This window comes from Mytilus californianus, unplaced genomic scaffold (genome assembly GCF_021869535.1).
Source record: "Mytilus californianus isolate M0D057914Y unplaced genomic scaffold, xbMytCali1.0.p SCAF_4, whole genome shotgun sequence".
NCBI classification, from domain to species: domain Eukaryota; kingdom Metazoa; phylum Mollusca; class Bivalvia; order Mytilida; family Mytilidae; genus Mytilus; species Mytilus californianus.
This window is the reverse complement of record NW_026262690.1, coordinates 8,837,753-8,861,604: the sequence shown is the minus strand read 5'-3', so window position 1 is coordinate 8,861,604 and position 23,852 is coordinate 8,837,753. Positions and strand designations below refer to the sequence as shown.

The 23,852-nt window shown below is 31.8% G+C and overlaps 1 protein-coding gene across 1 annotated transcript; it reads left to right on the top strand.

Moving 5' to 3' along the window:
• Positions 1-573: 573 nt before the first annotated feature.
• Positions 574-22,110, top strand: LOC127737413 (G2/mitotic-specific cyclin-B3-like). Its single transcript, XM_052248065.1, has 10 exons — positions 574-808; positions 4,335-4,439; positions 4,993-5,171; positions 7,035-7,128; positions 10,463-10,555; positions 11,158-11,388; positions 14,564-14,719; positions 17,407-17,556; positions 18,182-18,309; positions 19,569-22,110. Exons 1-10 carry the CDS (start codon positions 740-742, stop codon positions 19,621-19,623), a joined length of 1,260 nt encoding a protein of 419 aa, XP_052104025.1. The 5' UTR covers positions 574-739; the 3' UTR covers positions 19,624-22,110.
• Positions 22,111-23,852: the final 1,742 nt, after the last annotated feature.

Here is a 23,852-nt window from a genome sequence, read left to right as displayed (position 1 = left end):
CCCATGAGACGAGGATAATCATGGTTGTTGTTGTTTCCAGCTCAGACTAGTTTAGTTCGGTGTGAGCCAAGGCTCAGTGTTGAAGGCCGTGCTCTGACCTACTAATTGTTTACTTTTTACACATTGTGACTTGGATGGAGGGTTGTCTCATTGTCACTCATACCACATCTTCTTATTTCTATATAGTTTAATAGCTAAATGTCCTACTTTAAACCATAGGCATAGCTCATGGTGGTGCTCCTAATGAAAGGAGGCTTATACGTAGCATACATACATGTACCATAGCCCAAATTTTAAGTCAAATTCCTCTTTCATTTTTTGCTAATAATGCCTGTAAATAATGCAAAAGAAACTGAAAATTACATTTCTTAAACCTTACTAAATATCTGTACTTTGGCAGTGCTGACATTTTGATTTGTTTAGATTTCACACTCCCGCGGTAATTTCATTTTTTTTTACCGGAAGTGTACAGTTATAGTTCTTGGAATCTTGGACATTATGACGCAAGATAAGCATTTTGATTGGTTTGCGAATATTTGTTTTATCCAATGAAACGAAGATACACAATATACAAATTTCAAAGATTGATGTCGGATTTGTTTACAACACGAAAAATATATTGAGTAAAACAAAAAGACATTACGAGTGCAGTACTATGAAATTTTATCAGTAACTAACCTTAGGCTTCTCAAGAATATACATTTTGTGATTGTTTTCTGTAGAAATTGTGAACAGAAAAATGAATACGAGGAAACAGAAGCACCAAACAGGCTTTGATGTAAAAAAATCAAAAGCAGCTGTTTCTCAGGTAAACTTCTTCTTCTGCACAACGCTATCTCTATCCCTGATAGTAGGCAGAAATATGTATTAGATAGACCTTGAGGGCTTTAGCTAATTTGCACCAAGATATTGTCAATGCAGAAATGATAGTTTTCAATAATTTAGCCTTTAGGAGGGGATCTTCCTGGAATCCAGGTCCGTTCGTCACCTTTGCTCCCATTCATGTCCACCCCCTTTCATGTTCACACCCTACACTTTCAGTCCCTATGCCCCCGCAAAAAAAAGTTGGGGGGAATATTGTTTCCCCCTGTTCATCCGTCTGTCCGTTCGTCCCGTTATGCATGTTATGGGTATAGAGTAAAGGAGTTACAATGTATGTGGAATAACTCAGAGTTATTCGGAACTTATTCCACATACATTGTAACTCCTCCTACAGTTTGAATGCTAGGAAGTTTTCACTTTGCTGGCTGTTTGTACATATATTGAAGGTGTGCATGTGGTCAGGGTTTTGATTTTTATTAATATTTGCTCTTTTGGGAGATACATGTAGTTGAACTTTGTCATTTTTAGAGTATAAGAGATGCATAACCTTATAGTTATACCGCATAACTCCCCCTACAGTTTGAATGCTAGGAAGTTTTCACTTTGCTGGCTGTTTGTACATATATTGAAGGTGTGCATGTGGACAAGGTTTTGATTTTTATTGTCGAGCCTGCGACTTTTGTCGCAGAAAGCTCGACATAGGGATAGCGATCCGGCGGCGGCTACGGCGGCGGCGTTAGCTAACTTCTTAAAAGCTTTATATTTTAGAAGGTGGAAGGTCTGGATGCTTCATACTTTGTATATGGATGCCTCATGTTACGAAGTTTCTGTCAGTCACATGTCCAATGTCCTTGACCTCATTTTCATGGTTCAGTGACTACTTGAAAAAAAAGTTCAGATTTTTTGTAATGTTAGATTCTCTCTTATTATAAGTAATAAGATAACTATATTTGGTATGTGCGTACCTTGCAAGGTCCTCATGCCCGTCAGACAGTTTTCACTTGACCTCGACCTCATTTCATGGATCAGTGAACAAGGTTAAGTTTTGGTGGTCAAGTCCATATCTCAGATACTATAAGCAATAGGTCTAGTATATTCGGTGTATGGAAGGACTGTAAGGTGTACATGTCCAACTGGCAGGTGTCATCTGACCTTGACCTCATTTTCATGGTTCAGTGGTTATAGTTAAGTTTTTGTGTTTTGGTCTGTTTTTCTTATACTGTATGCCATAGGTCTACTATATTTGGTGTATGGAATGATTGTAAGGTGTACATGTCTAGCGGGCAGGTGTCATCTGACCTTGACCTTATTTTCATGGTTCAGTGGTCAAAGTTGAGTTTTTGAGTTTTGGTCTTTTTTTCTAATACTATGTGCAATAGTTCAACTATATTTGGTATGTGCGTACCTTGCAAGGTCCTCATGCCCGTCAGACAGTTTTCACTTGACCTCGACCTCATTTCATGGATCAATGAACAAGGTTAAGTTTTGGTGGTCAAGTCCATATCTCAGATACTATAAGCAATAGGTCTAGTATATTTGGTGTATGAAAGGACTGTAAGGTGTACATGTCCAACTGGCAGGTGTCATCTGACCTTGACCTCATTTTCATGGTTCAGTGGTTATAGTTAAGTTTTTGTGTTTTGGTCTGTTTTTCTTATACTATATGCAATAGTTCAACTATATTTGGTGTATGGAAATATTTTATGATCTATTTTGCAGTCACGCAGGTTTTATTTGACCTTGACCTCATTTTCAAGGTTCATTGCTCAGTGTTAAGTTTTTGTGTTTTGGTCTGTTTTTCTTAAACTATAAGCAATAGGTCAACTATATTTGTTGTATGGAAGAATTGTTAGCTGTACATGCCTGCCTAGCATGGTTCATCTGACCTTGACCTCATTTTCATGGTTCATTGGTCAATGTTTAGTTTACTTGGTTAATGTTAAGTTTATGTGACAGTTGTAATAAAGCTTTATATTTAGGACTATCAACATAATATCAATGATTAGTAAAGAAGGCGAGACATTTCAGCGTGTGCACTCTTGTTAATATTTGCTCTTTTTGGAGATAGTTGAACTTTGTCATTTTGGAGTATATACTCGCATAAGAGGTGCATAGAGTTTCCAAATAACTCCTCCTACAGTGAACCATAGATCTATGTGCTCCCATGCTCAACTTTGTGTATTTTTAAATAACACTTTGCATCTGCGGGAGCATCATTTGTGTCTCCCAGACAATAATATCTCAAAGAAAGTCCCACATTGACTTTGTTATAATACAGATACTTCAGAGTGGAGTGCGGGGGCATCACTTTGTCTAGTTTCTTTTAAGGTTTTGTGTTGAATTATTATTTAACTGTTTAATCATGTTTTAGAGATATAAGTTTTTTTTTATTGTTTTAAGATAAAGAGACATTCTAAAAACATAAACTGGTTTCCTTTAGTGTTTTATGAATAATGAATATTGTCATGCTGACCAAATGCTAAGTTCGTTCTAAGACTTGTAAAACAGTCAGGGGTACTACTTGTACAAGTAATCTTTATTTACTTGAAGAAGTAAATAAAATATACTTATATAAGTTAATTATAATGTTTAAATAATCTCCCCTTAATTTTCTAAAAAATTTACTTGTATAAGTAAATTTTTTTTACAATCCCACTAAAATTCTCAAGTTTTTCGATGTAAAATCATGCCTTTAACAATTTTTCTCAGGTTAGCTCATAATTTTTGATAAGAGTTCAATGTTTCATCTCATTAATTCAACAAAGAAACTGATTGCGCAAAGATCTTAAGTATTTGCGCAAGGCCTTCAAAAATTGCTCCTTGGGGGCTTGTAAATGAGCAGTGTTCTGAAGATAACAGACAAATGAGATTTTCATTGTCCATGAAATTACACTTAAATGATTAGTAAAGACATCTGCAAAGGACAGACAATTCAAAATTCTGTTAGAGCAAAGAAGTTCTAAGAATTCAAGAAAAGAAGATGGGATGACTTTTTTACTTGTATAAGTAAAAAAATCTGAATGTCTAAGGGACATAATTAGGCCAAAAAATAATTTCATTATACAAGTAAATAAAATACACTTATATAAGTATCCAACAAATTTACTTATATAAGTATATTAATATTTACTTCTTCAAGTAAATAAAAATTACTTGTACAAGTAGTACCCCTGACTGTAAAAGAAAAGGGAAGATGACATTGCCACGGCAACAACGAATAACACAAAAACTGGGCCACCAAGCTCATGTTTATTAGCCATGTGTAAAGAAGATTGAAGGTACCAACATATACATGTAATTATGCTTATTTGGTGTTGAACTATTACAGCTATCTGTATATATGAGCATTTATTTTCATGTGTATTAAAAGCTCACACAATCATTCAAATCATACACCATTACGAATTAAAAAAAGCCTTAAAATATTTAGGGCAACTACACTACAGCTATAGTAAAGGAATTTAGTTAGTGTCAAATGCTGCTTTTGCTAACTTTTTTTCTTTTTCTTTCAGATTCACCATGATTCAAAAATTCACATCGGTGGTTTTAAAAGACAAGGAGACAACATGGCTGATCCCAACCAGAAAAGAAGACCTGCATTTGGAGATATAACTAATGTATGAATAGTTAATTGTTCTTAATGGACTGGTACCTCTAGAGCTCACAGTTTTTAGGGCAGCACTAGTGTTTTTTTCCTAAGTTTCTATTGCTTTAAAAAGTTTAAACTGTCAAGAAATTGTGACAAATCCATTGTCAAGCAAATGGTCCATTCATGTACAACTTTCATCTCTACAATGCTCTAGTTATTCATTTCTCTCCACAAACATTTGTAGAAAAATCAGTCAATGATTTTATTTATCCCAAAGTATTTTGTTATGGCATGTAAAACCTCAAGCTTTAAGTTTGAAGTAAAGCAATATAGAGATGCAAATTAAATTTAACAAACTGCACATTCAAGGAAGAGTTAATAATGAATTTGCCCCTTTTTGGTGTAACACAATGATCACATGATGAAGTGTTCCTTTTAAATTCATTAATTGCTCTTATGAGTGTATGCACAAGGCTCATTTCTTTTTTGAAACTATTCCTCATGAGTCAGGCTCTACTTTTTTCAGCTCCTGGATGGAACACACACATGTATTTTTTCTTTACTTTAATCTTTTAATATAGTCTATCATAGAAAACAAAGGGTTGGTTAAGAAAGGAGAAGGAAAACAGAACATACCTGTGAAAGCTATGGTTGTGAACAAACTGAAGCAGACAAAGACAAAGAAACACAAGAAAGAAAATTTGGATGATGAAGTTATTCAGCTGTCTCAGGGTTCTGTAGTGTCAAGTTCACAAGAGAGGTATAAATATAAAAAGTTGACATTAGTTGAATCAATCAATATGCACAGTCATTAAACAGTTGATTCAAGAAGTCTTACATTTATTGAATGTGATTTATTCTTTTTTATGTTCTGTTATGATACAATAAAAAATTGATAAACATCAAACACTTTGGTCTTGTGGAAAGTTGTTTCATTAACAATCATACATGTACCACCTTTTCTTATTGTCTAGCCGAATGCAAGACATACTGATGCAAATACCATGGCAGCAACGACAACATAAACTATTGTATAAAGCATTTAAAATCAAGGTCATTACTTCAGCAAGTTATTTTTGATCCTGCCAAGTTAGGTCCATATTATCACTTCATGTTTTAAGATTGTGCAGAATTCTATGTTGATGGCATGTCATGAAACCATAGGTGTGTTTTATGACAAGTAAATGACTAGCTGAAAGTATATACACCATATTATTCATTTACTTTATGATTCAAAATAAGCGTTGGCCTGTGGCCTATAAATTTCTTGACCATCCAGTGGCAGTAGATTTTTGGGGACATCTACCTGCCAGGCTACTACATTTTCAGAAATTGTAATTCTGAAAATGGGACATATAATTAGTTTCACCTGTATTCTTGACAACTAAGATTGATCAGAACTACTTGTGATAGATCATTAATATTTTGTATGAAGTTGCATTACTATCAGTACATATCAGTTTGACGACAATTTTGAGGCCTGTCCCCTAGGCCATGGTCCAGTAACTTTGAATTAATTAGCCATTTTCAATATTAAGTTTTCTGCTTAAGTTAGTTTGATATGAACTACTTGTGATAGAACAATGATGTGTTTGTATGAAGTTGCAATACTATTAGTACATATAAGTTTGACTACTATTTTTAGGCCATGGTCTAGTGACTGTGAATTAATTAGCCATTTTCAATGTTAAGTTTTCTGCTTAAGTAAGTTTGATAGGAACTAATTGTGATAGAACAATGCTATTTTTGTATGAAGTTGCATTACTATTCATGCTATTAGTACATATAAGTTTGACGACTATTTTGAGGCCTGCCCCCTAGGCCATGGTCCAGTGACTGAATTAATTAGCAATTTTAAATGTTTAGTTTTCTGCTTAAGTTAGATTGATAGGAACTACTGGTGATAGATCAATGATATTTTGTGTGAAGTTGCATTGCTATCAGTACATATCAGTTTGACAATTATTTTGAGGCCCTGCTCCCTAGGTCATGGTCCAGTGACTTTCAACATAGACCAATGCCTACTAACTGGAAATGTAAGTAAATGGAATGCCAGAAGCGGATAAGGCAACTTCTGGTTTGTCAATTAAATGCAAATAAATAGACCTATCAACCCTATTTTTTTCAGCAGGTGGTAACTTTTTTGAAATGACATATTTTGAAAAAAACATCTTTTTATGCTACATAAACATACACATGCGCAGTCCCGGTTATGGATATTTCCATAAAATATACCTCTGTTAAAACCCTTAAAATTGGACAACACTGTTGGGGAATCCCATAATGAACCAATGAAATATGTTTTACAAATAAATAATCTTTCAACTCATACATTCCTTTTTGTGAAAGGGTTTCAAAGCAAATTTGAAACATGTATTCCAAATTGATTCCTGGTAATTGTTGTAAAAACTTAATTTTTGTTAAAAAACATTTTTTTTTTAGAAAGATCTGATTTTGCTAGGATTTCATTGAAGATGATGAAAATCTTTTTGTAGGTAAAGTTTACTTTTCCAAATTGATTTCCTGTGTCTTAATACATAAGTGCTTGGATTTTATCAAAACTTTACATTCCTTTATGAAAATAAAACTAAAACATACTAAAAACAGAACATTTTTTTTACAGCAATTCAACATCAGACTTATCAGATACAGAGATTGATGAGCAGTCCTTGACCTTTACTGTAGAAGATACTGAACCTGAGATAAATACACCAGAGGTATAATAGCGCATCATACATATTATAATTATACAAATTATGTGGATAACTATTGTAACCTCTCATTGTGCAAGTTACAATCAAAAGAGTTATATGTATATATAATCCAAGTCTTTGTAGTCAAAGATGAAACTTAAGAGTTTTGCTGTGGTTGCCACTTGAACAGCTGTTAGCATTAGTTTCGAATTCTGTTATTTTTCACATTTATAACTGGAAAAGGTTCATCATAAAAGTAACCAGTTGCAGTTATTAATTTGGTGTTTCAGGGTATGTAAATCAACTAGCTTTAGTTATATTCCAAATTCATGTTCAGTTTTCATCAGAAAAGCAATTTTATTGTTTTTTCTTTCAATGAGTATCTGATCTACAGACACCTGAGTATCCAAAATATGATATATGACACATTTATACTTCCAAAGAAACCAGTCAGGGGTACTACTTAAAACAAGTGATTTCAGAATCACTTCAAGTGAATTTATCAAATCACTAAAATTGGTGATAATGAAATCACTTGTTTAAGTAGTACCCCTGACTGGAAACAGTTGATTAAAAACTTGGGAAATATAAATGTAAAGAATGTATGTTTAACGTGGGTAGGATTCACTTTTCCACTAAAAAGTGGTATTTCTTGAAAATTTGTCCCAGAATTTTCATTAAGAATTATATTTTATTGCTGTTACTATTTCTGTTTTAATGATTAAAAACATTTTAAGGGAAGGGGGTCAGAAGGCACTTTTTATTAAACCCTGCTATGCATGAAATTTTAATTGATTATTTCATATAATTGTTAAGGCTTTCTGTCTAAAATAACCATTATCCATCAAACTTTTATCTAGAGCCTTCCCACCAGGGTTTCAAAAAAATATTTGAGCCATCCAGACATTTTTTGTCTATCCTGATTTTAATCCCTTAACACTTAGTACCAAACTACAATCATGGTAATCAGTTAGCAATATATTGAGACTAATTGATGTCTACTGATTATACAGTGTTCTCCCCAGGCCCTTAAAGGACTGCGGGCCCGCGATGTATAATTTTTTACCATGGTGGTATCGTTCTTTATACCGCGATGTATAATTTTTCTCCGTGGTGCTAAAATTTTCAGTTAAAAAATCGTAAATCGGTAAAGTTTTAAACGACTTGTTAAATCTTTTCCGTGCGGTATACAATTCCAGGTGAAATTTGACCAGTTCAAACCAGTTCAACACAGATTGTTTACACCACGTGATTGATTTACCTTATAAGGTTAACCTTGTTGATTGGATTTAATTGATGTAATTAACACTTGTAACATGATTCTTTTGTGTTTTATTTAAGAGTTCATAACTTTATGATCACAGATAACTATTTTATGGCTTCACTCTCCACCCAAGCACTGACCTGTGACAAGTCGGCAAATACTTTGTACACAAACAGTGTCTTGACCCGATAGGTACATTTTTTGTACATCATAATGGTGGCTCATTACGTATAATGGACAACTATACATTTCCCAATTCTTATATTATAGTATTATACGTGTCTGATTAAACCATGGCCAATATTATCTTTAATTATGACATAGTTATTGCATGATAGTCGGGTTTCAAACTGTAGTATCTGTCTGTACATATCACATGACCCAGTTAATTCACGTAGAATATTCAAGTTTATTTACAATTAATTGCAATCTATTATATTTTATAAATAAAATGCATGACTGTACCTTCAAACTGGATATCTATAATTCTATATCCATAATTAATGAATAACAGAAGTAATCTTGCAAATTTTATCCATAAGCACATGTTAAATCTATTTATATCTACTTCCTGTCATTTAGGTGGGAAAATAGGGAGACTTAGTTGTTGACATTGAATATGGTTACTTATAGATCTATAGACCAAAGATGAATTTATAGATTTAGGAATTCTTTTTAAATGGTTCGTGACAAATAAAGATTTAGATTTTAGGGCAGTGTTAAGTCTGTATCTATGTGTGATTATCAGCAAAGACAAGAAAGGTTAATATTTACATGAAATCTATGGCAAAATGTTCTAAAATTTATGAAAAATTTCTTTTTATTAAAATCTAAGATAGAAACTGGTTCATATAATAAAACAATATTTGCAATTGTTCTTGTTAATTTTATATCTTCTTATGATAGGAATCCTTTCACATACAACAACTTTTTTTCTAGAAACTAGAAAGTTTTTTAAATTGAACATTTTTGTTCTCTTTTGAATGATATTTTATTTTTATTGATTTTGGATTTTATAAAAGATTTAATTACTTTAAATTCAGATGAATATTTTATTATGAATCATAATTTATTTATTTTAAAAAAATATTAAAGTATACAAACTGTTTTTTTATTTACTTCTTTTTTTACCAATAATTTTCTGAATCAATGTCTACATAACACAGTACCACAGTGTTAAAACACAACAAGAGACATAAAACATACAGTAACTAGAGCTAAGCGACGCGACGCGACACAACTGATTGCATGAAATATTTCACCAAGAAGTCCACACTCGTTACCCTGGTGCTATCCAAAAATCCTGGGGAGAACACTGCTGATAAAACGAGTACAGTAACCCTGTTATACTTTCAGAACACCTAAGGGAGATAACTCTTTAAAAATCAGCTGAACATTTTAATCACATACTATTTTATTTGTAAAGAGAAATCAAGCTTCTCAATGATCAAAATTAGTTTTTGTCAAACGGCTATATATCCAATAAAAATATACTGGAAATTGTGTGGTTCAATTGCTGGAATATATTTGTATTTAACCACTGGTGTGTACTCAAAGGGTTTGGTTTGAAGAACGACATATCAGAAAAAACATAATTTTTATCAAAATTCTGTTGATAGATTTCAAGAATGCAATTTAAAGCGAAAAAATGCACATTCTTCACAAATTTTTAATTGATTGTATCCTAGAAATTATAAATGCTACCTATTTGTCTCGCTCATTGTCTTAAAGATTTTATATAACACCTACAACATATTGCAAAACTTAAAAAATGACAAATGAAACTGTCCTGACTACAGTTAAAAGCAGTTTCTATATATGAAAAAAAAAAAAACTTATTATGGACTGTTAGTAACACTAAATAAATTTTGGGTGTTTTTAGACTATTTATCTCAAAATTATGTATTTGAATGATTCAGAATGTGCATGGTGCAACTTAGATTACCTTAGTAACCTTAGGGTTTTGATTTCATTCTCTTTTCTTACCTAAATGTTCTCAACCTTTATTTGATAAACACTTTTTTGAAAGATGTAGAAAATTATTAGAAAGATATCATGCTTATTATATATGAGTTTATTGTGGTTTTTTTTCAGGGTGTTGACAATATTGACAGAGAAAACCTAAAAGACATAGCACAAGTGGCATTATATGCTCCATTTATCTTCAATTACTATAAGGAAAGAGAGGTATATAAGACATATCCAAACCATTTCTAGTGTTGTTACAGTGTTTTAGTTTGGCATGATTTCACCACTTAAGTATATTACCACAATACTGTCTGAAGGTTTGCAGCCGGATCAATTGATATCAAGTTTAGTTTCCTGCACTGACCTGTTCCAATTTTATCTCACCTTATTCAAATGGTCGGAGTGAAAAACTGAATTTAGATTTTAGATTTTGAGTAGACTAATGTATCCTGGATTCTGTAACTATTATTTCTTAAGATAACAAAGCGGCTGGGATTATGAAGTTACAACTGAAAGAGTAAATTCCAATCCTTGCGCTTTGGGTTTAATTATACCCCACGCAATTTATTGCTTCAGGTATTATGTTTTTGACCCGTTCGTCAGTCCTGTTCTTGTCATCGCAACTCCTCTGAAACCACACAACAGAATTTCATGAAACTTTGTAGGTAATAAGGACATACTATGTGCTCACAAAGGTTCTTTAATTATTGATATCATCTGTAATTCAGTCTTTTAGGAACATTTACTTTAAAACACAGAAAAATGATAAATTTTTCTACTAAGTGAATTTCTTTCCTGTTCAGCATACTTTCTATTTTCAGCTAAAGTTTATGGTACCTATGTACATGGACAATCAGCCTACACTAACAACAAACATGAGGTCTATTTTGGTGGATTGGTTGGTAGAAGTCCAGGAGAATTTTGAACTTAATCATGAAACCTTGTATCTAGCTGTCAAACTGGTGGATACATACCTTTCAAAACAGATTGTCACCAAAGAACTTCTACAACTTGTAGGAGCAACATCATTGTTCCTAGCTTGTAAATTTGATGTAAGAAACATATAAAAAGGAGTAGGCTTTAAATACTAAGTATTATATATTAAACACCTAATACATCTTAGTTCGATGATAATTTTGATGACTTCCCTCTGTATCATTGTCCAGCTGCTTTGAATTAATTAGCAATGTTGCTGTCCATCAGATTGTCTTTTTGTGAATTTTCTGCAGAGAGGTAAGACATATGTCAACAATTTATATTTTATAAGCAATAGGTCAACTATATTTGGTGTATGGAATGATTGTAAGGTATACATGTACGACTTGTAGGTTTCATCTGACTTTGACCTCTTTTTCATGGTTCATTGGTCAATATTGAGTTTTTGTGGTTTGGTCTGTTTCTCAGATACTATAAGCAATAGGTCAACTATATTTGTAGTGTTGAATGATTGTAAGGTGTACATGTCTTACTGGCAGGTTTCATCTGACCTTGACCTCATTTTCATGGTTCATTGTCCAGTATTCGGAAATAAGTCTGTTTCTCAGATACTTCAAGCAGTTGATTAACTATATTTGGTGTATGGTATGAAATTTAATCATGATTAGTAAAACAGGCAAGACATTTCAGTGTGTGCACTGTTGTTGTCTTTTACTTACACATCTGGAATACAAAACAACACCATTTTATTCCCTTCTACTCTGTATAAATACATGTTGGAACACCTTTGAATACAAGAAATTTGTTCCAAGAAAGAACTCAATTATTATTTTCCAAGGACTGAATATCTACTCAAGATATGTCTCCATCTTTCTGAATTTAGGACAAATAGGTTTATTAGGTTTTTGTCTCGCCTTGACGAAGTCAAAAAGCGAGACATAGGTATGCTGTTTCTGGCTCGGCGGCGTCAACAATGTATTAGTTTGTGATTAGGTCTAGTTTATGGTGAACCACTAGTGGTAGGTCAATGATATTTGGTATGCAGTTGTATAAGCATTGGCATATCTCATCTCCATGGAGATTATTTGCCCCCCCCCCCCTTTTCAGTCATGGTCTATTGACTTATTGACTGAAAATTTTTCTTAGTTTTCATGTATTAGTTTGTGATTAGATCAGTTTATTGGGAACCACTAGTGATATGTCAATGATATTTGGTATGCAGTTGTGTAAACATCATGGTCAATTGACTTTGAAACTTTTGCTTAGTTTACAAGTTAATGTTTGTGTTTAGGTTTCTTTAAAGGGAATGACTTATGAAAAGTCAATGGTATTTGGTATGCAGTTATATTATCTTTGGCACATCTCATTTCCATGGAGATTGTTTAGCCCTGTACCTTTAGTCGTGGTTCATTGACTTTGAATATTTGCATAGCTTACGTGTTAAAGTATTGTTATTTTCATTTCAACATTTGCATTATCAAAATTACAAATAGGCGAGACATATCTCTGTGTTAACAGTTTATTTGTTTTGCCTGCATTTCGACGCAGTATGCAAGACATAGGGATTACTACCCAGAGGCTGCCCCAGTGTAAACCATTTGTTTAAAGCTTTATATTTGTGAAGGTAGAAGACCTGGATGCTTCATACCTTGTATGCAGATACCTTATGTTACGAACTTTCCATCTGTCATATTCCCATTGTCCTTGACCTCATTTTCATGGTTCAGTGACTGCTTGAAAAAAAAAAGTTTTTTGTCATGTGAATTTCTTGCTTATTATGAGTAATAGGATTACAATATTTGGTAAATTAGTTCCTTGCAACGTCTACATGTCCATCAGACAGGGTTAACCTGACATCGACCTCATTTCATGGAGCAGTGATCAAGGTTAAAGTTGGGTGATTATGTTCTTTTCTCAGATACAATAAGCAGAAGGTCAACAGTATGTTGTGTATGAAATGATTGTAAGGGATACATGTCAGTCTGACCCGTTTCATCTGACTTTGACCTCATTTTCATGGTTCATTGGTCAATGTTAAGTTTTTGTGTTTTGGTCTGTTTTTTCGAGTACTATAAGCAATAATTCAACTATATTTGGTGTATGGAATGATTGTAAGGTGTACATATGGAACGCCATAACTGCCTTATAGGAAGAAACTACTATGACATAATACAAATGTGGTTTACATCATGTCAAAACACTGTTTCTTAATATGAATTCTCCATTACTTTATCTGAAATCTGTATCATTTGGTATGAAAACACTATTACATGATAAGAATACTTCATTACATGATGTGAATTCTTCATTACATGATGTGGTTACTTTACATGATTTGAAAACTTCATTACATGATTTGATAACTTCATAACATGATGTGATTACTTCATAATATGTGGTTACTTCATTACATGATGTGATTACTTCATAACATGATGTGTTTACTTCATTACATGATGTGATTACTTCATTACATGATGTGGTTGCTTCATTACATGATGTGTTTACTTCATAACATAATGTGTTTACTTCATTGCATGATGTGATTACTTCATTACATGATGTGTTTACTTCATTACATGATGTGTTTACTTCATTACATGATGTGATTACTTCATTACATAATGTGTTTACTTCATTACATGATGTAATTACTTCATTACATGATGTGTTTACTTCATTACATGATGTGATAACTTCAGAACATAATGTGATTACTTCATTACATGATGTGATTACTTCATTACATGATGTGATTACTTCATTACATGATGTGATAACTTCATAACATGATGTGGTAACTTCATAACATAATGTGGTAACTTCATTACATAATGTGGTAACTTCATTACATAATGTGGTAACTTCATTACATAATGTGGTTACTTCATCATGTGATGTGGTATTTTCATTTATACCTAATGTGAAAATTTCATTATTTACATTTTATAGCCATAAAAGTTGGGGGTAGAAAATAGAGATCAGAGGTGATTCTGGTATCATACTCTTTAAACCCTCTAGTGTATACTAATGAAAGCTGAAAAAGAAAATCAAAGTAAACCTTTAACAGGTTGTTTTTATTGATTAAAGCTCCTTCAATAACTGTCTTAGTCCTATGATGTTACACCAAAATATTTAGTTTTCTGTCTCATGCAAAAATGACCAAATCCCTCAAATTCTGGCTTAATCCTTGTTTTAGCCTACTTCAAAGAATCATATCCTTTAATAGCAGGAAGATTTTATGTGCATGCTTTAAACAAGATAATATTGACTATTGTTATATTTGTATAGGAACGATGTCCTCCATTGATAGAAGATTTCCTTTACATATGTGATGATGCTTACAACAGAAGAGAGTTCATCTTGCTGGAAATATCAATATTTAAAACTATAAATTATGACATTGGCATGCCCTTGTCATACAGATTTCTACGTAGATACTCAAAGGTTTGTGAATAGTTAAAATGGAATATCAAAGCCAATTATACAAACAATAACAGTGACAACAATACACTTTCTACTATACACGGGTGATTGACAAAACTAGACAGGTTCTTATTCCATCTAATCTTGACACGTTACATTTGTTAAGATTAGGTTGATTCAATATGTGGTCAGCATATTTCAAACTACTTTCTTTGTATACTGTATACCTTTAAAGTTGACCAGTTCTCATATGACCAAGGGTCTGGAAAAGGTCAGTTTTGCCAGACATGCCCTAAACTGAAAGGTCATCAGCTGAAATGGATATTTTTGTCATTTCATTGAGATCTGGTTTCTTAATTGCCATTTTGCACTTATTTTTTGTTATGAAATGCTTTTCCGATATTAAAACTGCTACTCCAGTATAGTATGATAATCATAATGGCCCTCCTAATTCCAGGCACTTTTTTTGCACCCATCATGCATTAATTTTAATGACCTACTTCCCCCACCATGCACAAAATAAAAGTTGTAAATATACCCACCATGCAGAAAATTAAATAAAAAAATGTTTAAGGTAGCTGGGGTGTCTGAATGCACAACAGTAGATTTTTCTTAAACTTCTGTAAAAGACTTCTGGGTCAATGTACTTTCAAATTTCAAAAAAAACTGAGCGGTCAGGACCTTGTTTTTTTGTTAAAATACATTGAAATTAACAGTTATTTCATATGCGTTATATAAAGGAAAACTTAATTTTTCCTTATTGAGGAAACATTAAACAATAAAATTGGTTAAAATTCAATGAGAGAACTGCTTTTCAATATACTAACAAAATATCAAATAAAATTGGGGGGTTACAGCCTAATTTTCTTGAAAGATAGAAAAACACAAATTGTCCTATCAAATTCAATATGATTATCTGCCCTTCATTTTGAAGTATTTTTTTTTTCCTGAACATTTTAGATACACTTAACTACACCTAATTGTTTGATAGCTTTAACTTTCAAGTTAAAGATGTTTCTGTTGTATATTGAATGATACTAGGTACACCCGATCTACCTTAATTCTAAAATGTTGCAGTTAATGAGTTTTATTTAATCTGATGGATTGTATACAATGTTACAACTAATTTTTGATATCTAATAAAGTTTCCTGCATGCAGGGTAGGATATGGTAACCCACAAGAGCAAAATATACTAATTAGTTTTTCAAGGGAGTCCTGCTTGCTCCAACTATAGTCTCTCTTGTTTTGTTTGTTTAAATGTCTGCAATATAAAAAAGTATGAGATAGATTAAATTATTTGGGTTCGGTTATACAGAAAAATAATTTTTGATTTTGGTACTCGATATCCCATGATAAAATATTAAAAATGGGCAGGGTGTTCCCTAGATTTAAAAAAAAATTCCAACCTACCTCATTTAAAAAAAAATTGCAGGGGTTCCCATAGTGAAAGTGCCTATACTATTCATCACCCTTCTACTAAGGGCTTCAAGAGTGGGCAAGGGAAGAATCAAGGTAAAGAGATTGGGGATGAAGCTCTCCTTATTCTAAAAGGACATCTTCAATAGAAAAAAAACATACATACCTTGAAGTTAATTTCAATATTTAAATTTTTCTAAGCCCAGACCTTTTCGTTGGTTAACTGGTACATCTCCCCCCCCCCCCTTTTTTTTTACCAGACAAAACATTCATCAGAACTCTAGTTCAAACCTATAAACATTTCTCTTTTTACCTATGATGACATCTTTTTGGTTTTCCTGGCCAAGTTCACTTGATAACATCCTACAACATCTGCCAAATTCCACTTTCATGCTGGCGGAAGTGATCATTTCCGTGGGTCAAGGGAGATAACTCAAGGACAATTACACTTCCGATAGACAGAATATTGCCTAAATGATTGAGTCTGGAACGCAAATATCTAATTTTATTTTATTTTTGAAACACCATCATAAAACATAATTTGAAACGTTTTCATGAATTTCCAATGAAGGAGAAACCCCACAATGCACAAAATTTAATTCAATTGTAATATGACCCACCATGGATAATTTTAAAATGATTTTGCACCCACAAGGTATGCAAATTTAACAGCACTGGCTTCTGACCTTCCCATACATCTAATTCTGGAACAGCCCTCAATTTTATTCAAACGCTTTGACAGGTAATAAAATTTAAAATGCAATGATTTCCTGCCATTTGATAAACACAAAGAATCCCATTAATGAATCTGGAATCACTCGTAATTTAGTATTAACTTGAAACTTTCTGTTTTTATTTTGTTGTCAAAATCAAAAGTAGTGTTGGTGATTCCTGAGAATTTTACAGTTTTAAGTCACTAAAATCATTTCAATTTTAAAATTGCATTCAAGAATGATTTATTGAATGCAAGTTTAAAATTGAAATGATTTTAGTGGCTTAAAACTGTAAAACCCTCAGTTTCTGGAAAATTGGTAAGAAACTTCATGACGTAAATGGGATGAAACCATCAACACAAGTTCGTTGATGCTGTGAAACTAGTATGAATAATTTCAGCAGTTTGAAAAAACAACCCAAACTTTCAAGTCATGTCAAAATGCCCGAAATTGTGTGAAAAAATCTCTAGTATCCTTGATTAGCAGTGTATAGTCTACAGAAAGACACGATCACTGACAAATATTATAAAAAATGCCCTATATGGATTGTTTTAGAACTTGATGTTTTATATTTTCAGTGTGCAAGAGCTTCCATGGAAACCCTAACCCTTGCAAGATTTATATTAGAAATGTCCCTGATGGAGTATGAGTTTATCAAGTACAGAGAATCCAAGATGGCTTGTGCCTGTTTACATCTGGCTCAGAAAATGAAAAAAAGTGGAGAATGGGTACATAACAAGTTATTTATATGACATATTTACTGATATACAAAATTAGTAACAACATAAAAATAATACCTAACAAAAGTAATAATTAATGTATTGCATATATATATAGAATAACCATACATTGTCACGAAATATAAATTTTATTTGTACAAGGCTTAGAAACAGGTAGAAAGCAAGGCATTGCCGAGCCGAGAACAAATAAAATTTATATTTCGAGACAATTTATGGTTATTCTTTATATACTGCAACTCCTACAACTGTTCCAAATGAAATATTTAGGGTAAAAACCATCATTTTATAATTTGGAGTGAACAACGTAAAATTCCCAGAACCTGTATTTTTTTGTTGGCCAAACCAAAAATTTTACAAAAATCTGTGACAAAGCCCATGTACTGTACCTTAACCTTAATGTTGATCATGGTAATAATAATGCATACAGATATTGAAATCAAAACTTAAATTACAGTTTTTTTTGTAGTTTTGGCAATGATAAAATCATCAAAAAAAAATTCTGAATTCTAAAAGTACAAGAGTTTGAATTTATTTATCAATTTATACATTGTTCTTATGTTCATAATAATAACAATTTGAAATGTTTTTACTCTAAAATACAATTTATTTTCAGACAAGCACATTAGAGTTTTACACTGGTTATAAAAATGAAGATATTCTACCTCTCATGAAAGAATTAAATCAGATGATTGCATCACCTCCTAAACATCTGAACACAATATTGTCTAAATATTCACACCAGTAAGTATCACTGTTAATTGTACAATGATTGACCAATGTATATAAATCTTACTACCAATTAACATGACATGCATAATAAAAATTATCACAGCTAAGTTGAACCTCAAAGGATGGATATAAGCAAACTTTGATATAGAAATGCAAATTATGTCTGTTAAAATGAAGACATTTAGATGATGTGTAAGTTTCCTTTGTCATGTTTGTGGTAATAGCTTTTTTGACAAAAACATAAAATAACTGACCTGAAATATAAAACAATTTTATATATGCATTGACTTGAATCTCAGTTTACATGTTCACTATTATGTGAAGTTTTTAAGATATGGGGAAAATTAAGCAATGGAAAACTACATATTTTTTTTCAACACCCTATTCTCTGTATGTAGTGTCAGTCATACAGAGATTAAGATACATTTTAAGAAATAATTTAATTCATCTTTACCCTTGTACAAAACCTTTTTAAAAAAGGAAAGAACTTGACATTTATTGAGACTGGAAAATAAAGCTTCAAACCATCATGTCACAGTTTGTATTTAACATTTCATGCATGTCCTTTACTGTGTGTGTAAGACAGATTTCTTTTATGACACTAAATCAATTTTGTTTGACAATGTTTGAGTAGATGTAGCAGTCAATGTCTAAATAGAATTTAAACATTAAAGGAGTGAAAATTGACATACATACAATTAATTTTCTGCTCAAACACTGTTACATTCAACATGTATGAACAAAATTACACACTGCAGGACCCAAAATATTTAAATTTATGTTTTTATTACATTGGTTACAATGAAAAACCATGATTTCCCAGTAAAATAGAAAAAAAAACCAATGATTTCACATGGGAAATAAATCCGATAATTTCACTCCTCTGACATGCATAATGTATGTACAACTTCCTAGGTCAAAGGTCAAGGTCAAAAACTGGTTTAAAATGACAACCCCATGTCCTATGGTAAAGATCGTGTCCGCTCTATATCTTGAGAACCGTTGTGATTTCAAAGTTTATACTTGACGTATATAAACCAACACCAGAGGGTGTGTCATAATGTATGTACATCTTCCTAGGTCAAAGGTCAAGGTCATAAACTTCGGTTACAGTTGACAACCCCATGTCCAATGATAAAGATACAAATTTTTTACCACACATTATTCACAGCGGGGCCCACAGAGATGGCTACCATCTCAATGATATCTAGTTACAATAAATATATCTCTTCTAGTATGAAAATTTACAATAATTATCTTTTATTTTTCAGTGTGTTTTATGAGGTAGCAAAGATAAAGGCATTAAGTTCAAGTGAATTCAGCTGAAGCTAGTTAAAGCATAGTAATATTTATGTTCTGGAATCTAAGCTTACATCACATCAACCATAAAGAGTCATCAAACTGTTGTACATTTTATCACATGTTGCATGGTGCTACTTAACATTATTACTGATCAAGTTTCAATTTTAGGAACACAGTTCATGTGTTAATTTTAATTTCTCAAATCATTACAACAAAAAGAAGGAGGTCCATGAATGCCAGAATTAGACCATTAAAATCAAAGCATTAAAATATAATTGCTTCACTTTCTAACTGCAATCAATTTGTGATCTATTGATGTTTATAATTGGATCAGAGCATGCAGCTTATTTTTTACAAGATCCAAAGCCCTTCTCCAAATTTTGTCTTAGGTTTTAGTTTTAGGTTACACATTTATGTCCTAGTGACTGATCAAATACATTTTAAACAACTTAATTTTATGTCAATCTAATAAATGAAAATTCCTGCCAAAAAGATTTGATATTTTATTGGTTTTCAGGACGCTTTATGAACCTACCTCCTTTTGTATATATTTAAGTTTTATCAGTATTGTAGAATGTTTTAACGAGGAAGACTCACAATATTTACTACAAATTTATATCACACTTTTTATTCAGTTAATCATTAGTTTTAACATTTTTTGTTCTTTTGTTTTATTCATTTTGAAAATTATTTTTAGAGGAAGATGAACCTTTTGTAGAGAGTTTAAAAAACTGAAAAATCATGAAAATTTTATTATAAAATCAGTGAGTATTCTGTTTTAATAATGATGAACAAATATTTGATTTAAAACAGGTTGTTTTTATATATCTACTTTGAAATAACTTGAAAGATTTTTTAGAATGTTTGAAACAAGCTGTTAAAATGAGAACATTTCATCATGAGATACAATTTATCTGACAGAAATAATCTATATAATATGGTTGTTGATATATATACTAGCTAATTGAATAAGATCAAACATCTTAAATTTAAAAGTAGCTGCATGAAAGCATTGATAAGAATAAGCTAGTCTCCTAGATTTTAAATTTGGTCTAATATATATTTATATACCTTTAGACATGTAATAAATTTTATAGATTTTTTTAATTTATTTATGTATATATATATATTAAGATTTTAAGAACATTCTGTAATTGATATAGGAGTTAGTCTTTATATGGTTATAATGGTCTTTTGACATCTTTTACCAGTCAAAGACCACGATTTCTTTTAATCAATTATAGAACTTTGTAAGGGTTTTAACATACTGTGAATTCATTAATATTCGTGGGATACCAATTTTTGTTGATTTTGTGGGTTAAGGTTAACCACGAATTTAGATGTTCAACGAAGTGCCAATTATCTATAGGATTGTATGCAGACTTTGGCATACCACGAATTCAAATATCCATGAATATACAATTTTTCCTCAATCCACAAAAAATTGGTACCCACGAAAATAAATGAATCAACAGTAGCTGGAAACAGACGGCTTCCAAGTCAATAAAACTGAAATATGGTTGTTATACATTTCATTCATAAGTTTAGTAAAAAGGTTTTACTGTTGTCCCAGAATAAACTTTGTACATACTAGGGAATAGTACTGTAATATACTGAAATAGAGAATATCACTCCTGTAACCCCTATCCTCTAAGAATTATGTCAGAAAAATTAATTGGTAGTTTTATTACATATTATAGTGTTGATTATCTATCTGTAACTCTTTCCTAATATCTTTGAACTTTCCATCCTTTTATAACTCTTCAATCCTCTCTCTCTGTTGTGTATTTTTGTAATACATATTTAACATGGTAATGTCAAATTGTTTGTGTTCATGTAGAGGCACAATTCATCTGCTTTCCAGTTTGTCATTAAAAAAGTATTGGAAATCTTTTATTTTAGTCATTTAACCTGTCCTAACATCATATTGTTTATAGAACCATCCTTGTGTTTATACTATTTGGTTTCAAGGAATAATTCTATATCTACCTCAAAAATAAATACTCTGTTATATATAGAAGTACACCATTATGTTTACATGAGATCAATATCATGTGGACATTAATAAAAACTATTGTTACCAAGGATCTTTGGTACATAGCATCTTATATTCCTTTCTATAATATACTTAGTGTTGCAATTTACTTGTAACATGATAAAAGTTTCTTTCATCTTTTTTAATCCATTGAACAGACAGTTGTAGTTAAATATAAAGATGTTGCTGATGATGCACTTTATTTACTTTTGTGGACATATTACACAAATCAGGCCAATTGAAACAGAAAATGACTGAACTTTATAATCCTTGATGTACCCAGTTTTGAATATTAATTTAATTATATAACCGAAAGTAAAAAAATATCAGCCCCATAATAACAGTGGTTTGAAACTGAGGCTTCCAAAGTAGCTTTCTGATATTCTATCATAAAGTATTTATGTCTGAAGTCAATCTCTCCTCTACTCTATTGATCCTGAAGTTTGTACATATTTGTTAATAAATGTTGTTTTATATATGCATTGTTGATTTGTATGATTATCACCTTGAAACATATTCACATATAATTAGACTTTTGAAAGATGTGAGACCATGGTATGTATATAATATTTACCAAACTTAACTCAACTCCCATTACAGAGTTATCTTGATTGTTTATAAAAAAATTAAGTATCACTGCTTTGGCTATCTAAATCTCAAACATTTATGGAGTTCTGATGTTCATTGCTTTACCAAAGGATTCTTGATTTCTACCATAATTTCAAAATTAGCAAACAAACAAGTGACTGGTATTCAGAAAGGGACAACCTGTGCTCCATTTATCACTGGTTTGTTCCTTAATGTTGGGAATCATTGTTTAGGGATTAACTTATTAAGACTCAACAAAATACCACATATTAGATATTATCACCAATATGGCAGAAATAGATAATTCTAAAAGTGTTGATATTTTTTTTGGAGATGAATTTCCTGAAACTTCTGAAGAGATACCAACCTTGGATAACAATATTTTTCAAGATGAAAAAATGTGCTAATTGGTATTTTAAAATCGTCTTTTTGTCGAGCCTGCGACTTTTGTCGCAGAAAGCTCGACATAGGGATAGTGATCTGGCGGCGTTAGCTAACTTCTTTAAAGCTTTATATTTTAGAAGGTGGAAGATCTGGATGCTTCATTCTTTGTATATGGATGCCTCATGTTACGAAGTTTCCATCAGTCACATGTCCAATGTCCTTGACCTCATTTTCATGGTTCAGTGACTACTTGAAAAAAAAGTTAAGGCGAAGTGTACGTAATTGCACGCCTCTAGCGGAATTTAGGATAAAAAACGTGCGTCGTTAGTTACGCGGGTTATCTCACCTACTCCAAGAAAGGAAAAATGGGCACATGAAAGAAAAATGACTTCGTGCGGTCTATCATGAATCCAAACAAGTATTCATGTGCTATCTCAAAACTTCAAAGAAATAATTAGAATGACTCCAATCAGAAATCTGAGTATCCTATTGTGAGTTAGTCTGACTTTAATACCACTGTTTTTGTTTTAGACACGCAGGAGCAGGTACACAATACGACTCGTGTTTTTTTCAACAGAAGGTAAACACGCATAAACAACAAAATTATAACCAAATAAACAAATAAACCAGTGACAATTCTGCTTCTATTCGTATCAAATTCATTAAAATCAAACCAGAATTGACCCCACAATATTTTTTGAAAAACCATAGTTTTGAAAGAAATCATCACAGTGTAGCGTAAAATTGTAGGTAACGAATAATTATAAATGCATGTGAATTTGTGTGTTGAACAAGAAAGACGTTGGCATGTCCGTTTTTATGCAATTGAAAATTTTATGATGTTTTATATTTTATTATTTATGTAAAAAGTATAAAAGATACTAAGGGGTAATCGACAACTTGTACAACATAATGAACATTTATAAGCCGAAGGCGAAGAAAAAGCCAACAGCAAAAAAAAAAACCATCAGATTCCGTCCACAAAACATTACACACTCAGAAACTAAGAATTGAGCACTATTACATTTATCTCAGAATAAGTAAAATATATGTCATCCAAATCTCAGTTTTCAAGGTGCAGAAAATAAACAGGTGTCTTCTATTCCGTCCGCAATTGTTGGGGAAAGTAAAATCTAAATTTAGAACCATGGTTGAAACTGAAACTACACATGTATGATAAAAATAGAACGTGTTATTTTTTTCTTTATCAAATTCCAATTTCGAAGGGATAGCGAAATATGTTTTC